The sequence below is a fragment of the Loxodonta africana genome, chromosome 17, assembly GCF_030014295.1.
Source record: "Loxodonta africana isolate mLoxAfr1 chromosome 17, mLoxAfr1.hap2, whole genome shotgun sequence".
In the NCBI taxonomy this organism is placed as follows: domain Eukaryota; kingdom Metazoa; phylum Chordata; class Mammalia; order Proboscidea; family Elephantidae; genus Loxodonta; species Loxodonta africana.
Window position 1 is genome coordinate 78,171,096 of NC_087358.1, and position 20,442 is coordinate 78,191,537.

Here is a 20,442-nt window from a genome sequence, read left to right on the forward strand (position 1 = left end):
CCCTATCATCTCTCTGATGCTGATCATCACAGTTACACTGTTAAATTTATTTGCAACAATGCAAAAGCAATTCATCCTTTCAGAAGAATCTCATACAATAAGCCAGTTATCCCATTAAGAAGGTAGCATAACCTGGCTAAGAATTGGATGGTGAGACAATTTCATATTGTATGATCTCTTACTCGTAGTATTATGTTAACAGCAGGCTTTTGAGCAGGAGAAACGTGACTGGAATCTGTAGTTGCCAGTTTTCACCTCATGGGCTAGACACTTTGGCCGTGGTCATAGGAAGAAAAAATAAGGCTGAGCTTAAAAAATTAAAGAGAGGAACTGGAAAAAAAAAAACGGAACAAACCTAGCAGCATATATAGTCAGTTTAGCGGAGATTGGGTCTGAGGGATTGACACAACAGAGGATGGGATTTGCATTCCAAATGACCATGATTCACTGGAGACCTGGGAGATATAACAGGATAAAGCTTAAGCAGGACACTTGCAGGCTTTTCACTAGAGAAGACAGTCTAGGTCACACGTATGAAAGATGGAGAAGTGCTGCACAGGAGACAGAAAACATTCTCCAGGATGAAAACAGACCACACACTAGATGGGACGCACAGAGACTACAGTATGAAGAAGTGATTTTGAGAAGACAGAACCAGAACTACAATGTAATATTATCACCATATTAAAAAAGTTTATGCCAACAGATCCAGTGATTTAAGTAGGACTTTTCGAGAAGAACAATCAGAAAGGAAACAAAGAATTTAACAATGGATTGAAAACAGGTTGGTGAGGAAGAGCTAAAGGAACTAGAGATATTTAATCTGTAAAGGGAAAGTCTGAGGTGGATTTGCTATATGAATCTTTATTTTTATTCTGTGGTAAGATTTTTTTTTTTTTCTTTCATGTTTCTTTTCAGGAGCAAAGACAGATTGGGGAAGATGGAATTGAAGAACTAACTCTTAAAATCAAAAAACTTTCCAGTCAATTCCGACTCAGCAACCCTACAGGACAGAGTAGAACTGCCCCATAGGGTTTCCAAGGAGCAGTTGGTGGATTTGAACTGCTGTCCTTTTGGTTTGCAGCCATAGCCTTTAACTATTGCGCAACCAAGCTATGAACTAACCTTTATCAGGGCTTAAATAACTTAGCCAAGGTCAAATAACTAGAAAATGTCTGAGCCAAACTTGGGTCCGCATTTGCCTTATTTAAAAACCAGGCTCTTTCTACCATTTTGCACGGTCTTTCTGTTGGTATTTTTATTTGGGATTTTTACGAATCTACACAAGTTACAGAATGCTGTTGCTTTTGAAAGAAGTGGTTAAGATAATGCCTATTAATGGGTTGAACTATGTCCCCCCAAAATATGTGTTGTAAATCCTAACCTCTATGTCTGTATTTATAATCCCATATGGGAATGGGTTATCTTTGTTATGTTAATTAGGCAGGATTGGTATAGGGTGTGTCTTGAGTTAATCTCTTTTGTGATATAAAAGGAACAGATTAAAGAAGGAGAGATGGGGGAAGACAGACATCAACTGCGATGGTTTAGATTACGTGTCAAGTTGGCTAGGCCGTGATTCTCAGTGATTTAGCAGATATTATGTAATGATCTTCCATTTTGCGATCTGATGTGAGCAGCCAATCAGTTGAAAGGGAAATTTCCTTGGGGGTGTGGCCCACATCCAATATATATGAATGTTGTGGCAAAGCTTGCCCGCTCTTTATCCTGCATCCATCTTGTCACCCTCTCACCTCTAGTTCTTGGGACATGAGGCAGCAGCCTGCCGCCTGACCTGCTAATTGTGGGTTCATCAGCCCCTACAACTACATGAGCCAGGAGAAGCCTCCAGCCTGACGCCTGACCCATGGATTTAGGACTTGCCAGCCTCCATAACTATGTGAGCTATTGCCTTGAAATAAATCTCTCTCTCTCTCTGTATATGTTTCACTGGTTTTGTTCCTCTAGAGAACCTAGCCTAAGACATTTGGTACCAAGAGTGGTTCTAGAGGAACAAAATCATAAGGATGAGTTTTCTGAATTGTTTCTCAAGTGTGTCCAGTCTTAAAGGTTCTGGTGACTCTGTCTCCAGTAGTTAAGAGGATGCTGTTAATCCATGGCATGAGGTGGCAATAGAAATACGTAAAATATCACCATGACCTGATCATTTAATATTTGGGAGAGATGAGGTTCTGGGTGATTACACATTTTACACTTTTTTACAATTTTGGTGGAATGAGAATTATAAGGAAACTGGTTGGTTGGTCCTATTTTCCCTAGACAAAGTTGTGAAAGAAAGGGATAATCTCAAAACTTCAGAGTCACAGCTCAAGCACTGCATACCAGATCTGAAAGTTGCCACTTGTGTACTGAAAGAAAACCTTATTCCTTACAGTTACAGAGCTGACATTGCTGAAAACAAAACCAAGAGTCTTATCATAAGAGTAGCTGAATTATAATTCTAATTGAATTCCCAACCTTAAATGGTATCTGAAGCTAAAGTAAGGGCATTGATTGGGAAGAAATGCCATCCTGAAACTTGGGATGGGGCCATACAGGCAGATATCAGGAAGCTGGGAACATTAAGCCCCTAAGTTCTATTGAATCACTCCTGCGAACAGAACCAGCTCTCTTACACCCATCTGAATGGATAACTCCATCTCTGTCTGCTAAGCCACTGTTCAGAATAAAATCATTATCCCTTCCACCCCCATCTGATGAGATTAACCCAGCTGTGCTTGAACAGACTTTGACTGAGATATCGGAGCCTGAGGCAGATGCCTTATAAGACATTGCTGAGTGTCCCCAGGACCTACCTTTACCACCCAGTTTTGCTTCTAGACCTATAACTAGACTTAAGTTCCAGCAAGCCCCAAAATGTGAAGTACAAAATGTGACCCAGAAGAAGATATGCTACAGTCCAAAAGAACTGCTTGACTTTTCTAATATGTATGAACAGAAACCTGGAGAATACGTGGGGGAATGGCTATTAAGGGTGTGAGATAATGGTACAAGGAATGTAAAGTTGGATTAGTCTGAGTTTATTGATATGGACTCATGTTCATGTAATTTACTGGTCTTACCAAGTTCCCCATCATCCTGAGGCAGCTGTCTTGACAGAACAATGGAATGGCCTTCTAAAGACACAATTATGGTGTCAGCTTGGTGGCAAAACCTTGCAGGGTTGGAGCAATGTTCCCCAGGAGGCTGTACATGCTCTAAACCAGTGTCCAATATATGGTGCTACTTATCCCAGAGCCAGGATTCATGGGTCCAGGTGGAAATGGGAGTGGCACCACTCACTATTACCTCTAGTGACCCACTCACACAATTTTTGCTAAAAAAAAAAAAAAACCTTTTTTTTTTTCTCCCTGTGACCCTATGCTCTGCTGGTCTAGAGGTCTTCATTCCAAAGGGAAGACTGCTCCTAACAGGAGACACAATACTGATTCTGTTGAACTGGAAGTTAAGAATGCCACCTGGACACTTCGGACTCTTCATGCCTCTAGAGCAACAGGCAAAGAAGAGCATTACCGTATTGGCTGGCATGATTGATCCTGACTACCAAGGGGACATTGGATATTACATAATGGAGATAAAGAAGAGTTTATGTGGAATACAGGAGATGCCTTAGAATGCATCCTGGATTGAATTGTGCCCCCCAAAAATATGTGTATCAATTTGGCTAGACCACGATTCCTGGTATTGTGTGATTGTCCACCATTTTGTGATTTGATGTGATTTTCCTATGTGTTGTAAATGCTATCTCTATAAAGTTGATTGGATGGGATTAGTGGCAGTTATGTTAATGAGGCAAGACTCAATCTACAAGACTGGATTATGCCTTGAGCCAATCTCTTTTGAGATGTAAAAAGGAGAAGTGAGCAGAGAGACAGGGGGACCTCATACAACCAAGAAAGCAGTTCCAGAAGCAGAGTGTGTATTTGGACCTGAGGTTCCTGCACTGAGAAGCTCCCAGTCCAGGGGAAGATTGACGACAAGGACCTTCCTCCAGAGCCAACATAGGGAGAAAGCCTTCCCCTGGAGCTGATGCCCTGAATTTGGACTTCTAGCCTACTAGGCTGTGAGATAATACATTTCTCTTTGTTAAAGCCATCCATTTGTGGTATTTCTGTTATAGCAGCACTAGATAACTGGGATAGGATGTCTCTTAGCACTACCATGGCCTGTGATTACTGTCAATGGGAAACTACAACAACCCAATTCCGACATGACTACTAATAACACAGACCCTTCCGGAATGAAGGTTTGAGTCGCCACACAAAGAATCTCAACCAGCTAAGGTGCTTGCTGAGGGCAAAGGGATCTATACAGAACGGTTGGTGGAAGAAGGCAGTTCTAGATACCAGCGATGACCACGTGACCAGTTGCAGAACAAAGACTGTAATCGTTTTTAGTATTTCTTCCTTGGTTTATTATAAGTATTTGTGCATGTGCGCGTGCACACACACACATATATGGCAAATGTCTTTGTTCTCTTCCCTCTTTTATTTCATTACTTATTATAAAATATAAGATGTAAACAGGGCTAGTGTGTTTTCGGCTGTATGCATATTAGTTGTATCATCTTAGGTGCATTTATAACTTTAAAATTGTCTTTATTGAGAGGTTTTATATGGTTTAAGTAGATGTATACAACTTCCAAGTTGACAAGGGCTGGACTGTGATGGTTACTTTTATGAGTCAACTTCGCTAGGCCATTATTCTCAATGGTATGGCAGATGTTATGTAATCATTCTCTCTTTTGTGATCTGATGTGAGCAGCCAATCAGTTGAAAGGGGAGTTTCCTTGGGGGTGTGGTCTGCATCCAATATACATGAATGTTGTGGCAAAGCTTGCACTCTCTCGATCCTGCATCTGACTCGTCATCCTCTGATCTCCAGTTCTTGGGATGTGAGCCAGCAGCCTGCCATCTGACCTGCAGATTTTGGAATTCAACAGCTCCCGAAGCCCCGTGAGCCAGCAGCCTGCCATCTAATCTGCCAATTTTGGGTTTGTCATTACCTGCAACCACATGAGTTAGGAGAAGCCTCCAGTTTGAAGCCTGACTTGTGGATTTAAAACTTACCAGCCTCCACAACTACATGAGCAATTTCCTTAAAATAAATCTCTCTCTATGCATATTTTTATACATAAGCTTCAGGTTTTTTTCTTCTAGAGAACTCAGCCTAAGACACCAAGCCACAAGAAGACTGCCCAGGAGCAGAAGTTCAAAGAATCAAGAACTTTTCTCTAGAGTCAACAGAGACATAAAGCTTTCTCCTAGAGCTGGTATCCTGAATTTGGACTTCTAGCCTCCTAAACAAATTTCCGTTTCTTAAAGCCAACCATTTATGGTAGTTCTATTATAGCCACACTAGATAACTAAGATGGTACCTTATTTACTTTGAGTCCAATATCCCAGACATAATATATGGCTGCCCATTCAACATTAACAGTGGCTGAATTTGTCAAGTTTCACAGCTTTGCTGTGGGATAAATTGCTAGCAAAGCATCACTTCCTTTTTTTCTTGGTATTACTTGTTTTATGGTTCAATACCTTAGAAAGACAGCATAGGTAAAACTGGTCTCCCATGGCTAAATCTTAAGACCTGAAATATTTTGAGTACACACAACATTCTAATATATAAGCCCACTTAGCTCTCCGTTCTGTATAGGTAGAACAGAGCATTGTTTTCAGTTCAAATGCTCATTAGCATTCTAAACTACACCCTCATACTTTAGACTCCCTATTACAACTGCTGATGGAGACGTTCTCCCTTAACACCATTTTAACAACAACTTGGTTCTTGATGACGATGAAAGAGAGAAGGATTTTTATGTTTGCGTATTTTATGTGCAAGTGTCTGTGTACTCTGAAGAAGGGTCAGTAGTTGTAGAGTAAAAATAATGATCAGCTTTTAGTGAGAATGCCTTTGACTTTGTTAATGATGGAGGTGTGACAGAAAGAAGGAGGAAAAGGGGAAAAGTAGAAAGAAACGGGGGATAGAAAGAGGGAAAGATGGAAGGTAAAGAAAGAATAAAAACAGTAAGGAGGGATAAACACTAGACTTACCCTCAGAATTAAAATGTTCTTTTTAGGTGGTTTATGGTTGCCATAGAGTCCCTCAATGGTACTAATGGTTAACAAACCTGGCTCCTAACCAAAAGGTTAGAGATTCCAGTTCATACACAGGCACCTCACAACAAAAGTCTGGTAATCTAAAAAATCAGCCACTGAAAACCCTATGGAGCACAGTTCTACCCTGACACACATGGGGTTGCCATGAGTCAGAATTTGACTCAAAGGAAACTGTTTTCTTATGCAGGTACACAAAAAATGAAAATGTACAGTTTGAAAAAAAACCAGTATTTGGATTTTTATAATACAGATTTGTAAGTAGATCTGAAGCTTAAGGCAATGACTATATAGTGTCCTTTCACTACAGAGATAGACACGATTTTCATACTATGTATGCCAGTTATCTAACTGGAGGTCAACTAGCTAATGACCTATCACCAAGATAGCCAACTAGATTGAATGTGAACCTGTGTAATGGAACAAAATCATCTGGCTTACCCAGTGACAGAGGACCCCAAAGCTGAGGCCCTGAAAATCCTCACCTGTCCGTCTGTCCCAATGGTGCCTCCACACTCGGTGAGGAGTTCTGACATGTCATAGTAGCTGACAAATTCCCAAAGACAGGCCTCGAGGTTCAGGTTTCGGTAGAAGCGTAAGGTACTGGAGCCTCTGATTGATGAGCTGTACTGATAGGGATACAGCTCTCCAATGATTTCTGGGTTTTTCGTGGCGTCAGTCAAGAAGCCATGGTGAGTCTTCACTTCAGTGTAATCCAGGAGGTTGGAGCACTTATGGTTCCCAACTCTTGTGCCATCTGGGCTGAGGGTCAGCTCAAAGTTGGAGAGCTCTCGGGTGGAGATCACCGGGAGCATGCCTACAGGATATTGGTGTCATCGTTACTATTCTATGAAAAGCAAAGTCTTTGGATGCTTTATAATTTCTTAATCTCTTAAGAAGGTAAGTTCCATAAAATACTGTACATGCACAGTGACTCTCAAGGGTGATGTCTCAGGACCTCTGGGGTTCCCCGAGAATCTTTCAGGAGAGCTGTGACATTAAAACTACATTAATAATAATACTAAGCTATTTGACTTGCCCACCCATATGCTCTCGTGATTGTACAGTGGAGCTTTCCAGAGGTACAAGCTGTGATACACTGAATACATTCGACACAGAGTTAGAAATGAGAACCTGGTAGAATACCAGATTATATTAAGCCAGACATTAAATATATTTAAAAAAATGCAAAGCAATGCCATTATTATCACTAATTTTTTGTTACAATTTATAGTTATTTTTCTTTAAAATATGTTTTTCATGTTTACATCTAATAGATTCATTATTGCTATTTTTAAATAAGTATATAAATATTTTACTATTTTCTCATTTTTAATTTCAAACCAGGACATACTTATAGACCCACAAAACAAATGTCTTTTCTCTGTTGGAGCAACTCAATCTGCCATTGTAGGATGAAAGAGGCCATAAACAATATGTAAATGAATGAGCATAGCTGTGTGAAACAAAACTTTATTATGGATGATGGATTTGAATTTCATATAATTTTCATATTTCACAAAATACTCTTCTTTTACATTATAGGCCATAAAAACACAGGCAGTGGCCAGATCTGGCCCACAGACCATGCTTGCTGGCCCCTGGCACAGGCAATGTGGCAGAAGTGCTGGGAAGGAGCCCTTCTCTCTGAGCCTTCCCACCTCTCCCTTTCAGATTCTGCCATAGCAGTACTCTAGTGTCATCGAAGAACTGGCCAGCCTCCACCACACTTCTGGTGGAGCTGTGGCTACAGGACGTTTCCGAAGATGCAAAGTTAAGCTTAGGAGTGGCATTCAGAACTGGTCTTTAGGAAAGACCCTGTTACAGACCTCCTTTCCCCTCATGGGGCTGCCTCAGCCCTTTCTAGCTCTGAGTTACTCTTCTACACTGGCCTAGACACATGAAGAGAGGTTGGTTAGACATGGGACTGTCATTACGCTGTAAAAAAAGGGGCTACAGCTTCCTGTCCACCCCAGCTCCCACCAGTATGTGTTTGGATTTGTCATAAGCAGGCAAGGAGTCCTTGGGTGGTGCAAATGGTTAAGGGCTCGACTACTACTGGAAGGTTGATGCTTTGAGTCCACTCAAAGGCATCTAAGAAGAAAGGCCTGGCTATCTACTTCCCCCCAAAATCAGCCATTTAAAATCCTACTGAGCACATTTCTACTCTGACACACATGGGGTTACCATGAATCAAAATTGACTCAACAGCAACTGGTTTGGTTGTTTTGGTTAATAAGCAGGCAAAGCAGGCTCAATATCCTTGATCTAAGGGAGGTGGATTCCGCCTTGTAATTCTGACTGTTGCCTGACTTTTCACTTCTCTCAGCCACATAAAATGTACCTCATATATTAAGTGTTAGATTCATGTGAACAATTAACTTCAAGTATAAAGTGAATTGAGTGGAACAGAACTTGAAAACGTCTTGTGAACATGGGGAATTGTTCATAAAAAAATGTAGACACAGTTACTGACTCATATATCTGGTTACAGGTCCCCACCTAGAGAAAGTGAATGCAAAATATGATATACTAGTTTCATTCTGGTTTTATTTTAACACCGAGAAGATATCTTAGTTATTGCATTAAATATTTAGAGAGACTTAAAAAACTCCATCTATGAAATAGCAAATTACATCCTGAAGGTAAGCGTTCAGATACCAAAACGCTTTACTGCAAGTCTAAGTTCCACGAGTTTTAAAGACATATCTGTGCTGCTGCTTCATAAAAGTTAACATATTAGCCAAGCTGTGTTTTGTGGTGTTTGGGCATCTAAGAAATTTACCTAATTTTATAGAACACTTAAATTTTCAGGGATGCAAGTGGTTAGTGCGCTTGGCTTCTAACTGAAAGGCTGGTGGTCCAAGTCCACCCAGAGGTACCTTGGATAGAAGGCCTAGCGATCTACTTCCGAAAAATCTGCCATTGAAAACCTTATGGATCACAGTTCTACTCTGATACACATGGGGTCACCATGAGTCAGAGTTAACTCGATGGCAACTGTTTTTTTTTAATTGTCCAACTTTAAAGAACTGGGTAGAAAGAAAGCAGAAACACTTGGAAGAAGCAAAAGGACTTGAAGCACAGCTGCAAAATGAACACTTATTGCATGCTAGATTATTTAGAGTATGAAGTAAAATAAACAGGTAATGGGCAGCCCACACGCTTCCATGGACTGCTTACCCAGGTCACCTACCATCAGTGTGTGGCATCGTGACGGTGAGCTTGATGAAGTTTGTGTGGTCGGGGTCCTCAGGGCCCGTGTAGCGCAATTTAGCTGAGAACGGCTCTGCCCCCACTACCCCTGGCACTCGGGGCTGGCAAAGACCTTGATGAAAGTAAAAATACTTATGGTAAAAGAAGATCACAGACACCTAAAGAGTATTTTAAGAACAGGTACCATTATTTTTCTATGTAGTGTAATGTTCTCTGATGACTCAGGGCATTGCTGAGAAGGTCCATTATGGGATGCAGAAGACCCTGCACAGCAGACGCTGCAGTGTCCCCTTCGTAACATTGTAGATATTTTATAGAGTTTGAGAAAGGATAGTTACTGCTTAACGTGATTTAATACATATTGGTTATTCTACGTTATTATAGGTTATGGTCATACTCATAAAATCATTTCAATGTAAAATGTTAATAGGCATAGTAAAGATTATTGAAAGCCAACAGGAAAAAAGTAAGTGTAGTTCAATTAAGCGAACTCAACTTTTTATCCTAGAATATATGCTATAAAATATACATTATTTATAAGTCAATAAAACTAAAAATGCACTCACTCTTAAAACAGAAAATAAAAGTCTTCCTAGAATCTGAGAGCAAAATGCATACAGTTTTCTACTTACTATATAATAACTCTATGGGGCAGTTCTACTCTGTCCTATAGGGTCGCTATGAGTCAGAATTGACTCGATGGCAGTGGGTTTGGTTTTTGGTTTTATATAATTTCTTACAGTATGTTTATTATAAATTAGGACACATTTTATCTGTCGACCTCTGTCTCTCACTGACCCTCAAGAATTCTGCCATGAAAAGCTTCCGCCAGTGTTTGCTTTAAGAGAATTGGGATGCTTCAATTTTAACCTTACGGATGGGGCCAAGATGCTAGATTATAATTTCAAGAGACTTAAGCAATATATAATTTCTTTTATATTTGCCCAAAACAGAGGAAATAGACAGATATTTATTAGAATGATAACAAACCAGAGGCAGCTCCCCTCTCTGGTTGTCTGTTTAATAAAAGGGAGACTCATTTTAAGGTTTTATTTATTTTTTTTGTATCAACAAAATACCATAGTGTTAAGGGAACCTTAAACACCACATATTTTCATCCTAATAGAAGGGCATATTGGTATACATGATATCAATGCATATTTGACCCTGAACATATAACCATGGGACATAATACATATGACCTTCCTTTTTGCAACAAATATACTTCTGAACCGCTGTATACAAGTCTTAGAAATAGAATTTTAAAAGTAGAATCTCGTTTTTAAAATCTAATTTAAAAATTCTACTGCAGAGAAAAGAGTTAGTGTAAAAAGTGGGTTTCTCATCTTTTCAGGGTTGTCTCTAGCCATATCATATTCTCCATCCTCAGTGTACCCTCCCTGGGCGGTAAAAACAGTTAATGCGCTTGGCTACTAACTGAAAAGTTGGTGGTTTGAGTCTACCCAGAGGTGCTTTGGGAAAAAGGCCTGGAGATCTACTTCTGAAAAATCAGCCACTGAAAACCCTCTGGACCCTGTGACACACATAGGGTCGCCCTGAGTCAGTAACGACTCGATGGCAGCTGGTTTAATGGAACTTTGGCTCAACCCTGAGCACCACTTCCCTGGTAACAATAAAGGCAGCATGCTCTTACAAACCTCTCTCCCGGGACTGTCCTTTCCCTCCTGCCCCAGCCAATGCCTCCTTATCCAGCAGCCAGCTTTGGCATGGCACAGGAATCACCTTGCATACCATCCTGTGTCATCTCTCTTTCACATGCTTCCCAGTTTCTCTGCTTGTAGTTTCTAGAATATCCAGTGCTCTTTCATAATTCCATGAGACGTTGCTCATGTGTACTTTTCTGCCATTTTCAAGATTTGGCTCTGGCATCATCTCTGTGATGAAGCCTTTTCTGATCTACTCAAGGCAGAAGTAGCCCCTCCTATTTTTGCATTTCTGCATCCTGTCCACGCTAAAACTTGGCTGTGTCTTTAACTTGACCACAAATTCCTTGAGAGCAGGGATCTCACCTTATTTTTCTTCATTGCTGCCAGCGTAGAGTACTGTGTCTGGCATAAAACAGGTGCTCAAGAATGTTGATGCACAGATATTTGTTTTCTTATGAATATTTTTGTAAAATGGACGTTCATTTTTTTAAGTACTTACATAGAATATACGGAAACCCTGGTAGCACAGTGGTTAAGTGCTAGGGCTGCCAACTAAGAGGTCGGCAGCTCCAATCCACCAGGTACTCCTTGGAAACTCTATAGGGCAGTTCTACTCTGTCCTATAGGGTTGCTATGAGTCAGAATTGACTCGGCGGCAGTGGGTTTGGTTTGGAGTGGGTATACAATACACGCGGAGCCCTGGCAGTGCAGTGGTTAAGAGCTACAGCTGCTAATCAAAGAGTCAGAAGTTAGAACCCACCAGCTGCTCCTTGGAAACTTTATGGGGCAGTTCTACTCTGTCGTATACGGTCACTATGAGTCAGAATTGACTCAACAGCAACAGGTTTTTTTGGTATGTAGAAAATGATAGGAATTCTTAGTGGCTCAAATAGTTAAGTATTCAGCTACTAATAGAAAGGCTGGTGGTTCAAAGCCATCCAGAGGCAGCTCAGAAGAAAGTCCTGCCGATCTAGTGCTGAAAGATCACAGCTATTGAAAACCCTATGGAGTGCAGTTCTACTGACATACACGGAGTCACCATGAGTTGAACTAACTTCATGGGAACTTTTTTTTAAAGAGTATTATGAAAAACACGGGGTATTTGGAAGAATGAATAACTAGAAATTACACGTTTATAATATTCCATGGTATTCTAGTGATTTGCCTTTATTTCATCTTCACGTGCAAATGGCAATAATCACCTTCTTCTCTGCCGACAGTTACAATGGGGCTCACCAGCTCCAGGCCTTCATCTCCATTGGTGTTCACAGCGCGAGCAGCACATTGCACCCTGGAGCCAGGTTGGAAGTATATGGAGTCTAAGGTGATCATTTTGGATGATGTAAAAAAGGTGTCGAAGTCTACTTCTCTCATGGGGCTGGTCACACCATCCGGGCCAGTGGGTGCGCTAATCAGCCACCGGTACTGGGTCAGAGTGTTGTTGATGCTCTCACTGGCACAGAGAGAGCCTGTCTTGTCATAGTCCAAATATCTGGGGTTGCAAGCCTATGCAAAAGAAATAACTGTGTTAGGACCACAGCTCAGAACGATGTGGAAATTATCCCTCTCAATTTCTTCCCATCATAGTTCACTGTGCTTTTTCCATTTCTACCTGGTATTCATGCAACTTCCACATGTCTCACCCCAGACATGGTGGCTTTTATGAAAGCTACGGTTGCATTTCAGACAGCTCACTGGATGTGTTCACCCTAAGTCAGTGCAGTGCAACTTTTACTAATGTCATCTCTTGGATCCTTAGAGCTGCTGAACCAGCTTGTCCTCTCTCCTCTCTCGCTCTCTTCACTCTTTTACCTCACCCCCACACCCAGTGGGGCTGTGAGCTTGGTTAATTATTTTTTGCAATGTCTCTTATGTTGATCCCTTTCTTTCCTTCCTACCTCTCTCTCTATTTCAGGGCCCTTCCTTTTAGTCCACCTACAAAGTCCCACCATCTGACTCCTCCAATATAACCTCTCATCATGCCAGTCTTCGTGCAAGAGCTGCCAACTTCTCACTTCTCCCTTCTCCCAGCCAACGAAGCCCAAATTCTTTAATGTGATGTTTAAGGACCTCTATAATTTGGCTCCAAGCTATTACCTCTGCCTTACTAATTAAAAAAAAAATTAATTACATACCTATTATGTATACCAGAGCGATTATGGTAAAAAAAAAAAAAAGTCAGAGTTGTTGTTCACTAACCCAGTGCCATCAAAGGAGCTCACAATTTAGATTTAAGAGAAGACAAGTAAAAAAGTAATTATAATCTGCCATCTCTTCTGCTATTCCTCTAGATGTGGCCTGTGCTTCACTCACTTCTTTCTGGAGTGGCCTTTCCTTTTCTGACACTGTTGTGAATATTGGAATTCCACTTGACCCAAAGCCTTCTCACGTAGCTCATGAGCTGCAGTACTGGCCCCCGATTCTGATCGTTCCCGTGATATGACCACACGTTCCCTTATATTAGTTACTAAGTCCCATATACTTTTTTCTTCCTTAAGTTCCTTGATTGCAGAGTTCATGCCTTATTTCTTTTTACATCAGTGACTGATCCTGAGGCAACAGACTGTGCACACATTAGCTGATAAACCTCTGTTGCATGAAGGAAGAAAAACGGGAGCTTTATTTGCTTCAGGTTATATTTTCCTTTTTAAATTTCAAAGCTTAAACCATGTAAATTTTCCCATTTTTATTTCTTCATGACAAAATCAATACTATACTGGTTAAAGTTTATAACAATTTTAAATGACCTAGTGCACAATTTTCCTCAATTTCATTAATTTTCTACTCACTGTCACACAGACAACAGGGTAGCCAGACACAGGCCCAGCACTGTCTGTAGCTCTGGAGGTGTCGTCATACGTCAGCAAGGACACAACTTGAGGGATGGAAGGAAAAGTGACGTCCGCCATGCTGTTCATTTCTTCTATATACACGATGGCTTTGGTCACCTAGAGGGAAAAGATAATTATCATTGATTGCTGAAATACTATACTTTTGGTGCTTTTTATCATACAGAACAATCCTCATGATGCCAATCAAACCCACTGCCTCACTACACTGACAATCGTCACATCCAGAGTCCATACGTGGTTGGTTCCACGCGACTCGGGCCCCTTGGCCATATTGTATGGGACCAAGGCAGGACATCTAAGCCCAGGACAGCTACCCAAAGATTGGCCAGTGGCCCATGAAGTATTTGGGCCCCATTTTTTCCCTCCATTTGTGATGATAGTGGTTAGACCCATCTTGGAGGTGTGAAGTAGACGTTCTATGAAAAAGTCAATTAGCTGATAGTGAGAGGAAAGCTGAAAGACAGACACCCTGAGACAAGGCAGATTATAGAGATCCTGTGGTAGCATGGGCCAGGAAGAGGCAATGTCATCAAGAAGCAAAGGTTTAAATAAACAGAGGCCATCAGGCACACCTGAAGCACAGATAGAGGAGGCGTCCATGAACATCTGCTGCTGATGATGGGAAAAGAACATCTTGTTGGTAAATCTGCCTTGGTTCCCGAGTGACCTTCCAACTTCCAACTATGTATCAGCTTCCAAACCCGTATTACATGTATATTCTTAAAAAGAACCTTTAGCACTGTGGAGATTTGAGTGAATCTCTGTTCCTTTGATCCCAAAGAAGTTAACACAATACTCCATAAAAAAAATAATAATCTGAAAAAACCTGTTGCCTTCAAGTTGATTCCGACCCGTAGCGACTCTACACGACAGAGTAGAACTGCCCCCATAGGGTTTCCAGAGAGCCGCTGCTGGATTCAAATGACCGCAGCAGAGCCTTTAACCACTGTACCACGAGGGCTCCACACAAAGAAATAATAAAATATTAGTTTTTTATATGATCAAGACTTATAAAAATATGATTGATAAAGATTTTCTGCCTATACTTCTCAAATTTTAAACACACACACAAAAAAGAAAAAAATAAACAAGCAAGGCACTGTAGCAGAAAAAAACCAACTGCCTTTGAGTTGATTCCAACTCATAGCAACCCCATAAGGTTTCCAAGGCTATCTTTATGGAAGCAGATTACCACATCTTTCTCCTGTAGAGCCACTGGTGGCTTCAAACTGCCGACCTTTTGGTTAGCAGTTAATCACTTTAACCATTGTGCTACCAGGGCTCCTCACTGTAGTAGAAATACTATCAAATACTCAAGGTTACAAAATGATAAAAGTAGTTAAGGAAAAAAATCTCCAATTTAACCATGCACTAATACTGAAATGAATAATAAATTTAAGTACAGATATTATAAAAATCAAGTCTGTTCCTAAAATGATATATAGCTTTAAAAATTCTTTTAGGTATAAAGGTCAAAATTGTGTGGAAATTATGCTTATTTTAAAGAAAATCTGGTTTATTATTATACAACATAAAGCAAGCACAGAAAAAAAGTGTTACGACTATAACCTTTTGGCCCCTGAGACTTCTGAACATCAAATTTTGATAAAACTGGGAGTAGTAGCAGGTAGGAATTTTGAGGGTAGGCAAATTGTTTTATGGGTTAAAATATGTTTTAATAAGCTGTAGAACAAATTTTAGGTTTGGTTAGTATGAATTAGGAGTCCCTGCCTGGTGTAAATGGTTAACACCCTTGGCTGATAACCCAAAACCTGACAGTTCAAATCCACCCAGAGTTACCTTGGAAAAAAGTCCTGGCAATCTACTTCCAAAAGGTCAGCCATTGAAAACACTATGGAGAGCACAGTTTGCTCCGACACACATGGGCTGCCATAAATCAGGGTCGACTTAACTTCATTCAGCTGGTATACTAGCATGAATTAAATTGTCTCATCTTGTGCTAAGATGATGCTTCCTGCTGGAGGTTAATTCCAAATACAATCGTTACTGACTGGAATGGGAAGTCTAAGTGGGTTGGTATGGGGCTCAGTGACTCTGGTCCTTCAGTTACTACAAGAATGATTTTTCAAGGAAGGAGATCAGAATTTCTTGATTATGAACTAGTCAGAACAAAATCAAAATTTATTTAGGAAGTAAAAAGGGCATCTCTTCACGTAAGGCTCGTTATTTTGTGCTATGTGATTATTAACATGCATTTTCTCCGATAAAATGCTGGCTGTGAATTTATTTGCACATTTTATGACTTACTTGTGTCTCGGTGATCATGTTTTCATCAGGCTGTAGGTGAACGGTGAAGGCCTCTCTCAGCTCTCTTACCCCGTCGGAGAGCACTTCAATTTCAACAACGTGCTGGGTTTCTCCTTCTTTAAACTCAATTTCTGCAAACACAAAATCACAGATATAGATCTTCTATGTATGAATGTGGGAGGTTTCTGCCAAGCTCTCATATCGGAGAGAACTTAAAATTCCCTTGCTCCGGAGGTTGCAAACACTTGATCATTTCTGGCCCACCAATTTGGTTGTTTAGGCTTGTGTGGTGTTATGCTAAAAATTAGTTTCTAACACTTGAAAATCTGGGGAATGTTGTGGAGAAACACAGGGCTCTGAATTCTTTTGTACCTTCCTGCATGGCAACAATAAACGAGCTAAAATGGGAAGCTTCTCTCCACGCAGCTGGAACGGCTTCCCAGTCCCTGCCATCCCATTCTTCCCACTGCTTGTCTGAGCTCCATAAGCCTTCGTGTTTTTGTAACCTCTAAGTTTTAAGAATCAAATGTTTAAGAAGTCAAAAAAAAAAAAAAATCAAGCATTTATTTTAAATATCTGGATTATTCTTTTCTCATAGCACACGTGTTAGATATAGCTAGTTGTTAGGTTTTTTCAATTACTTTTGTCTTGGGCTTTTTATCAAAAAAATTTCAGTTTCTACTCTACATTTTTTTTGTAGAGGACTGACCTCATTTTGAACCTCAAAAGGAGAAATCAGTGTTAAGTTTCAAATCAGATCAGTTATATATTATAAACATACTATAAACAGCACAGGGAGCCCTGGTGGCACAGTGGTTAAAGCAATACACCATTAACTGAAAGAACAGTGGTTCGAAACCACCAGCAGCTCTTCGGGAGAAAGATGTGGCAGTCGCTTCTGTAGAGATGTACAGCCTTAGAGACCCTACGGGGTCACCACGATGGGATGGCAGTGGGTGGATATAAACAGCATGCTTGATATTTATGGGATAAAATATACAAGTTGATTTAATGTTATGCAATCTTTTTCTGACTTCATGTGTCTGTCCATTGTTAGTTGCCACAGAGTTAGCTCTTGATGCGTGGCGACCCCAGTACAACAGAATGAAACACTGGCCAGTCCTGCCTGTCCCCACGATTGATCGTGGATGGGACTGTTGACTGATATTGGGAAGCAGGCTGCCAGGCCTTTTTTTCCTAGTTTGTCTTAGTCTGGAACCTCTGTTGCAACCTGCTCAGCATTATAGCAACACGCAAGCCTCTGCTGACAAAGGGTGGGTGGTGGCTGCGCATGGGCTGCATTGGCCAGGGACCGAACCTGGGTCTCCCACATCAAAGGTGAGAACTCTACCACTGAGCCACCACTGCCCCCAACAGGCTACTACGTATGTATAATTGAATTTTGTTTCTGTCTTAGCAAAAGGAATTATCAGTTTCTGGAAAAAAAAAAAAAAAAAAAAGACCTGCCAAAGGTCATTTTGCCAATATTTACATTTGTCTCACTTGTTGTTAGGTGCCATCGAGTGGATTCCGACTCACAGCAACTATATCACGACAGAATGAAACACTGCCCGGTCCCGGACCATCCTCGTAATTGTTGTTATACTTAAACTGATTGTTGTAGGCACTTCTGTCCAACTCACTGAGGGTCTCCCTCTTTTTCCTGACCCTCTACTTTACCAAACATGATGTCCTTCTCCAGGGACTTTTCCCTCCTGATAACAGGCCCAAATTATGTGAGATGAAGCCTTGCCATCCTAGCTTCTAAGGAGTGTTCTGGCTGTATTTCTTCCAAGACAGATTTGTTTGTTCTGGCAGTCTATAGTATATTCAATATTCTTTGTCAACACCATAATGCAAAGGTGTCAATTCTTTTTCTGCCTTTCTTATTCAATGTCTAGCTTTCACATGCATATAAGGTGACTGAAAACACCATTGCTTGGGTCAGGAGCACCGTAGTCCTGAAAATTACATCTTTGCTTTTTAACACTTTAAAGATGGATTTTCAGCAGATTTGCCCAATGCAATGAGTCGTTTGATTTCTTGACTGCTGATTCCATGGGTGTTGACTATGGATCCAAGTGAGATGAAATCCTTGACAAACTTCAATATTTTCTCCATTTATCAACGATGTTGCTTATTGGTCCAGTTGTGAGGATTTTTGTTTTCTTTATGTTGAGATATAATCCATACTGAAGGCTGTAGCCTTTGATTTTCATCAATAAGTGCTTCAAATCCTCTTTCAGCAAGCAAGGTTGTGTCATCTGTATAACACAGCTTGTTAATGAGTCTTCCTCCAATCCTGATGCTGTGTTCCTCTTCATACAGTCCAGCTTCTCAGATTATTTTCTTAGCATACAGATTGAATAAGTATGGTGAAAGGTTAAAAACCTGACACACAACTTTCCTGATTTTAAACCATGCAGTGTTCCCTTGTTCTCTTTGAATGACTGCTTCTTGGTCTATGTACAGGTTTCACGTGAGCACAATTAAGTATTCTGGAATTCCAATTCTTTGTAACATTATCCATAATTTGTTACGATCCACACATTTAAAATCGTTTGCATTGTCAATAAAACACAGGTAAACATCTTTCCGGTAGTCTCTGCTCTCAGTGAAGATCTCTCTGACATCAGCAATGATATCTCTTGTTCCACGACCTCTTCTGAATCTGGCTTGAATTTCTGGCAGTTCCCTGTCAAGGTACTGCTGCAACCGCTTTTTAATGATTTTCAGAAAATTTTACTTGTGTCTGATATTAATGATATTGTTCCAAAATTTCTGCATATGATCAATTGATGGTCTGTTCTACAGTTAGTCCCTGGCCTTATTCTGACTGATACTGAGTTTTTTCATTTTCTCTTTCCACAGATAAAGTCAATTCGATTCCTGTGTATTCTCTCTGGCAAGGTCCATGTGTATGGTCACTGTTTATGTTGGTGAAAAAGGGTATTTGCAATGAAGAAATTGTTGGTCTTACAAAAACCTATCATGTGATCTCTGGCATCCTTTAAATTACCAAGGATTTAAATCCTTTAAATCACCAAGGATTTCCAACTACCGTTCCTTTTCCTTTGTTTCCAACTTTTGCATTCTAATCATCAGTAATTATCAATGCATCTTGAGCACATGTTAGATCAATTTCAGACTGCAGAAGTTGGTAAAAATCTCCAACTTTCTCATCTTTGGCATTAGTGGTTGGTATGTATATTTAAATAATTGTATTAACTGGTCTTCCTTGTAGGCGTATGGATATTATCCTATCACTGGCGGTGTTGTACTTCAGAACAGATCTTGAAACGTTCTCTTGGACAATGAATACAATGCCATTTCTCTTCAATTTGTCTTTCCTGGCATAGTATACCATATGAATGTCCAATTCAAAATGGCCAATACCAGACCATTTCAGCTCACTCATACCTAGGATGTCAATCTTCATGCGTTCCACTTCATTTTTGACGACTTTCAATTTTCCTAGATTCATTCTTCATACATTCCATGTTCTGACTATTAATGGATGTTTGCAGCTGTTTCTTCTCATTTTGAGTCGTGCCACGTCAGCAAATGAAGGTCCTGAAAGCTTGACTCCATCCACGTCAGTAAGGTGGACTCTACTTTGAGGAGGCAGCTCTTCCCCAGTCATATTTTGAGTGCCTTCCAACCTGGGGGGCTCATCTTCCAGCACTATATGAGATAATGTTCCACTGCTATTCATAAGGTTTCCCTGGCTACCTTTTTCAGAAGTAGACTGCCAGATCGTTCTTCCTAGCCTGTCTTAGTCTGGAAGCTCACCTGAAATCTGTCTACCATGAGTAACCCTGCTGGTATTTGAAATACCAGTGGCATGTGATATGTTTCAAATATATTCAAAGTATTATCAATTATTTACATAGAAAATAATCTGGGAATGACTTTGAAGCCCTATAATGGTTTATCAAACTTTTGTCATATGTATGCTAAGAAAATACAAACTCCTTTGTAGAAGATGCTATTTTTCCTATGGTCTTGTTGACATCATTACTGATTCGGTAATACCTATGGGTTGCTTTTCTAAATTTTGTTCAAATGTTAGAGGATTAAGATGAACGCCTGAAGGTCTAGGATACTGAAGAACAGGTAAGAGTAGTGAGAGGTAGGCAACTGGAAACAAAGTGGATATGTAGAGCTCCAGATAATTAATAAACTTAATTTTGGACATCAATTTATGTTTATTATTCCAGCAAATAGTTCAGAGAGGAAAGAAGTTGTTTCTTCTAGTCATTCATAAATGTAAACAGTGAAATGATTAAAAAAAAAATG

The 20,442-nt window shown here is 40.3% G+C and overlaps 1 protein-coding gene and 1 non-coding gene across 2 annotated transcripts in view; both read right to left on the reverse strand.

Annotated features, from left to right (window-relative positions):
* The window catches only part of FREM2 (FRAS1 related extracellular matrix 2), a 282,364-nt gene that overhangs the window by 40,354 nt on the left and 221,568 nt on the right, over nt 1–20,442 (reverse strand). The window contains exons 12-16 of the mRNA XM_023551368.2: nt 16,144–16,274; nt 13,813–13,971; nt 12,226–12,529; nt 9,337–9,468; nt 6,626–6,957 (exon numbers count right to left, since the gene is read on the reverse strand). Of these exons, the coding sequence (XP_023407136.2) occupies nt 6,626–6,957; nt 9,337–9,468; nt 12,226–12,529; nt 13,813–13,971; nt 16,144–16,274 (1,058 nt within the window). The remainder of the gene's footprint in view (nt 1–6,625; nt 6,958–9,336; nt 9,469–12,225; nt 12,530–13,812; nt 13,972–16,143; nt 16,275–20,442) is intronic.
* TRNAQ-UUG (transfer RNA glutamine (anticodon UUG)) lies at nt 17,441–17,511 on the reverse strand. The gene has a single exon. It is a non-coding gene; the product is annotated as a tRNA-Gln (tRNA).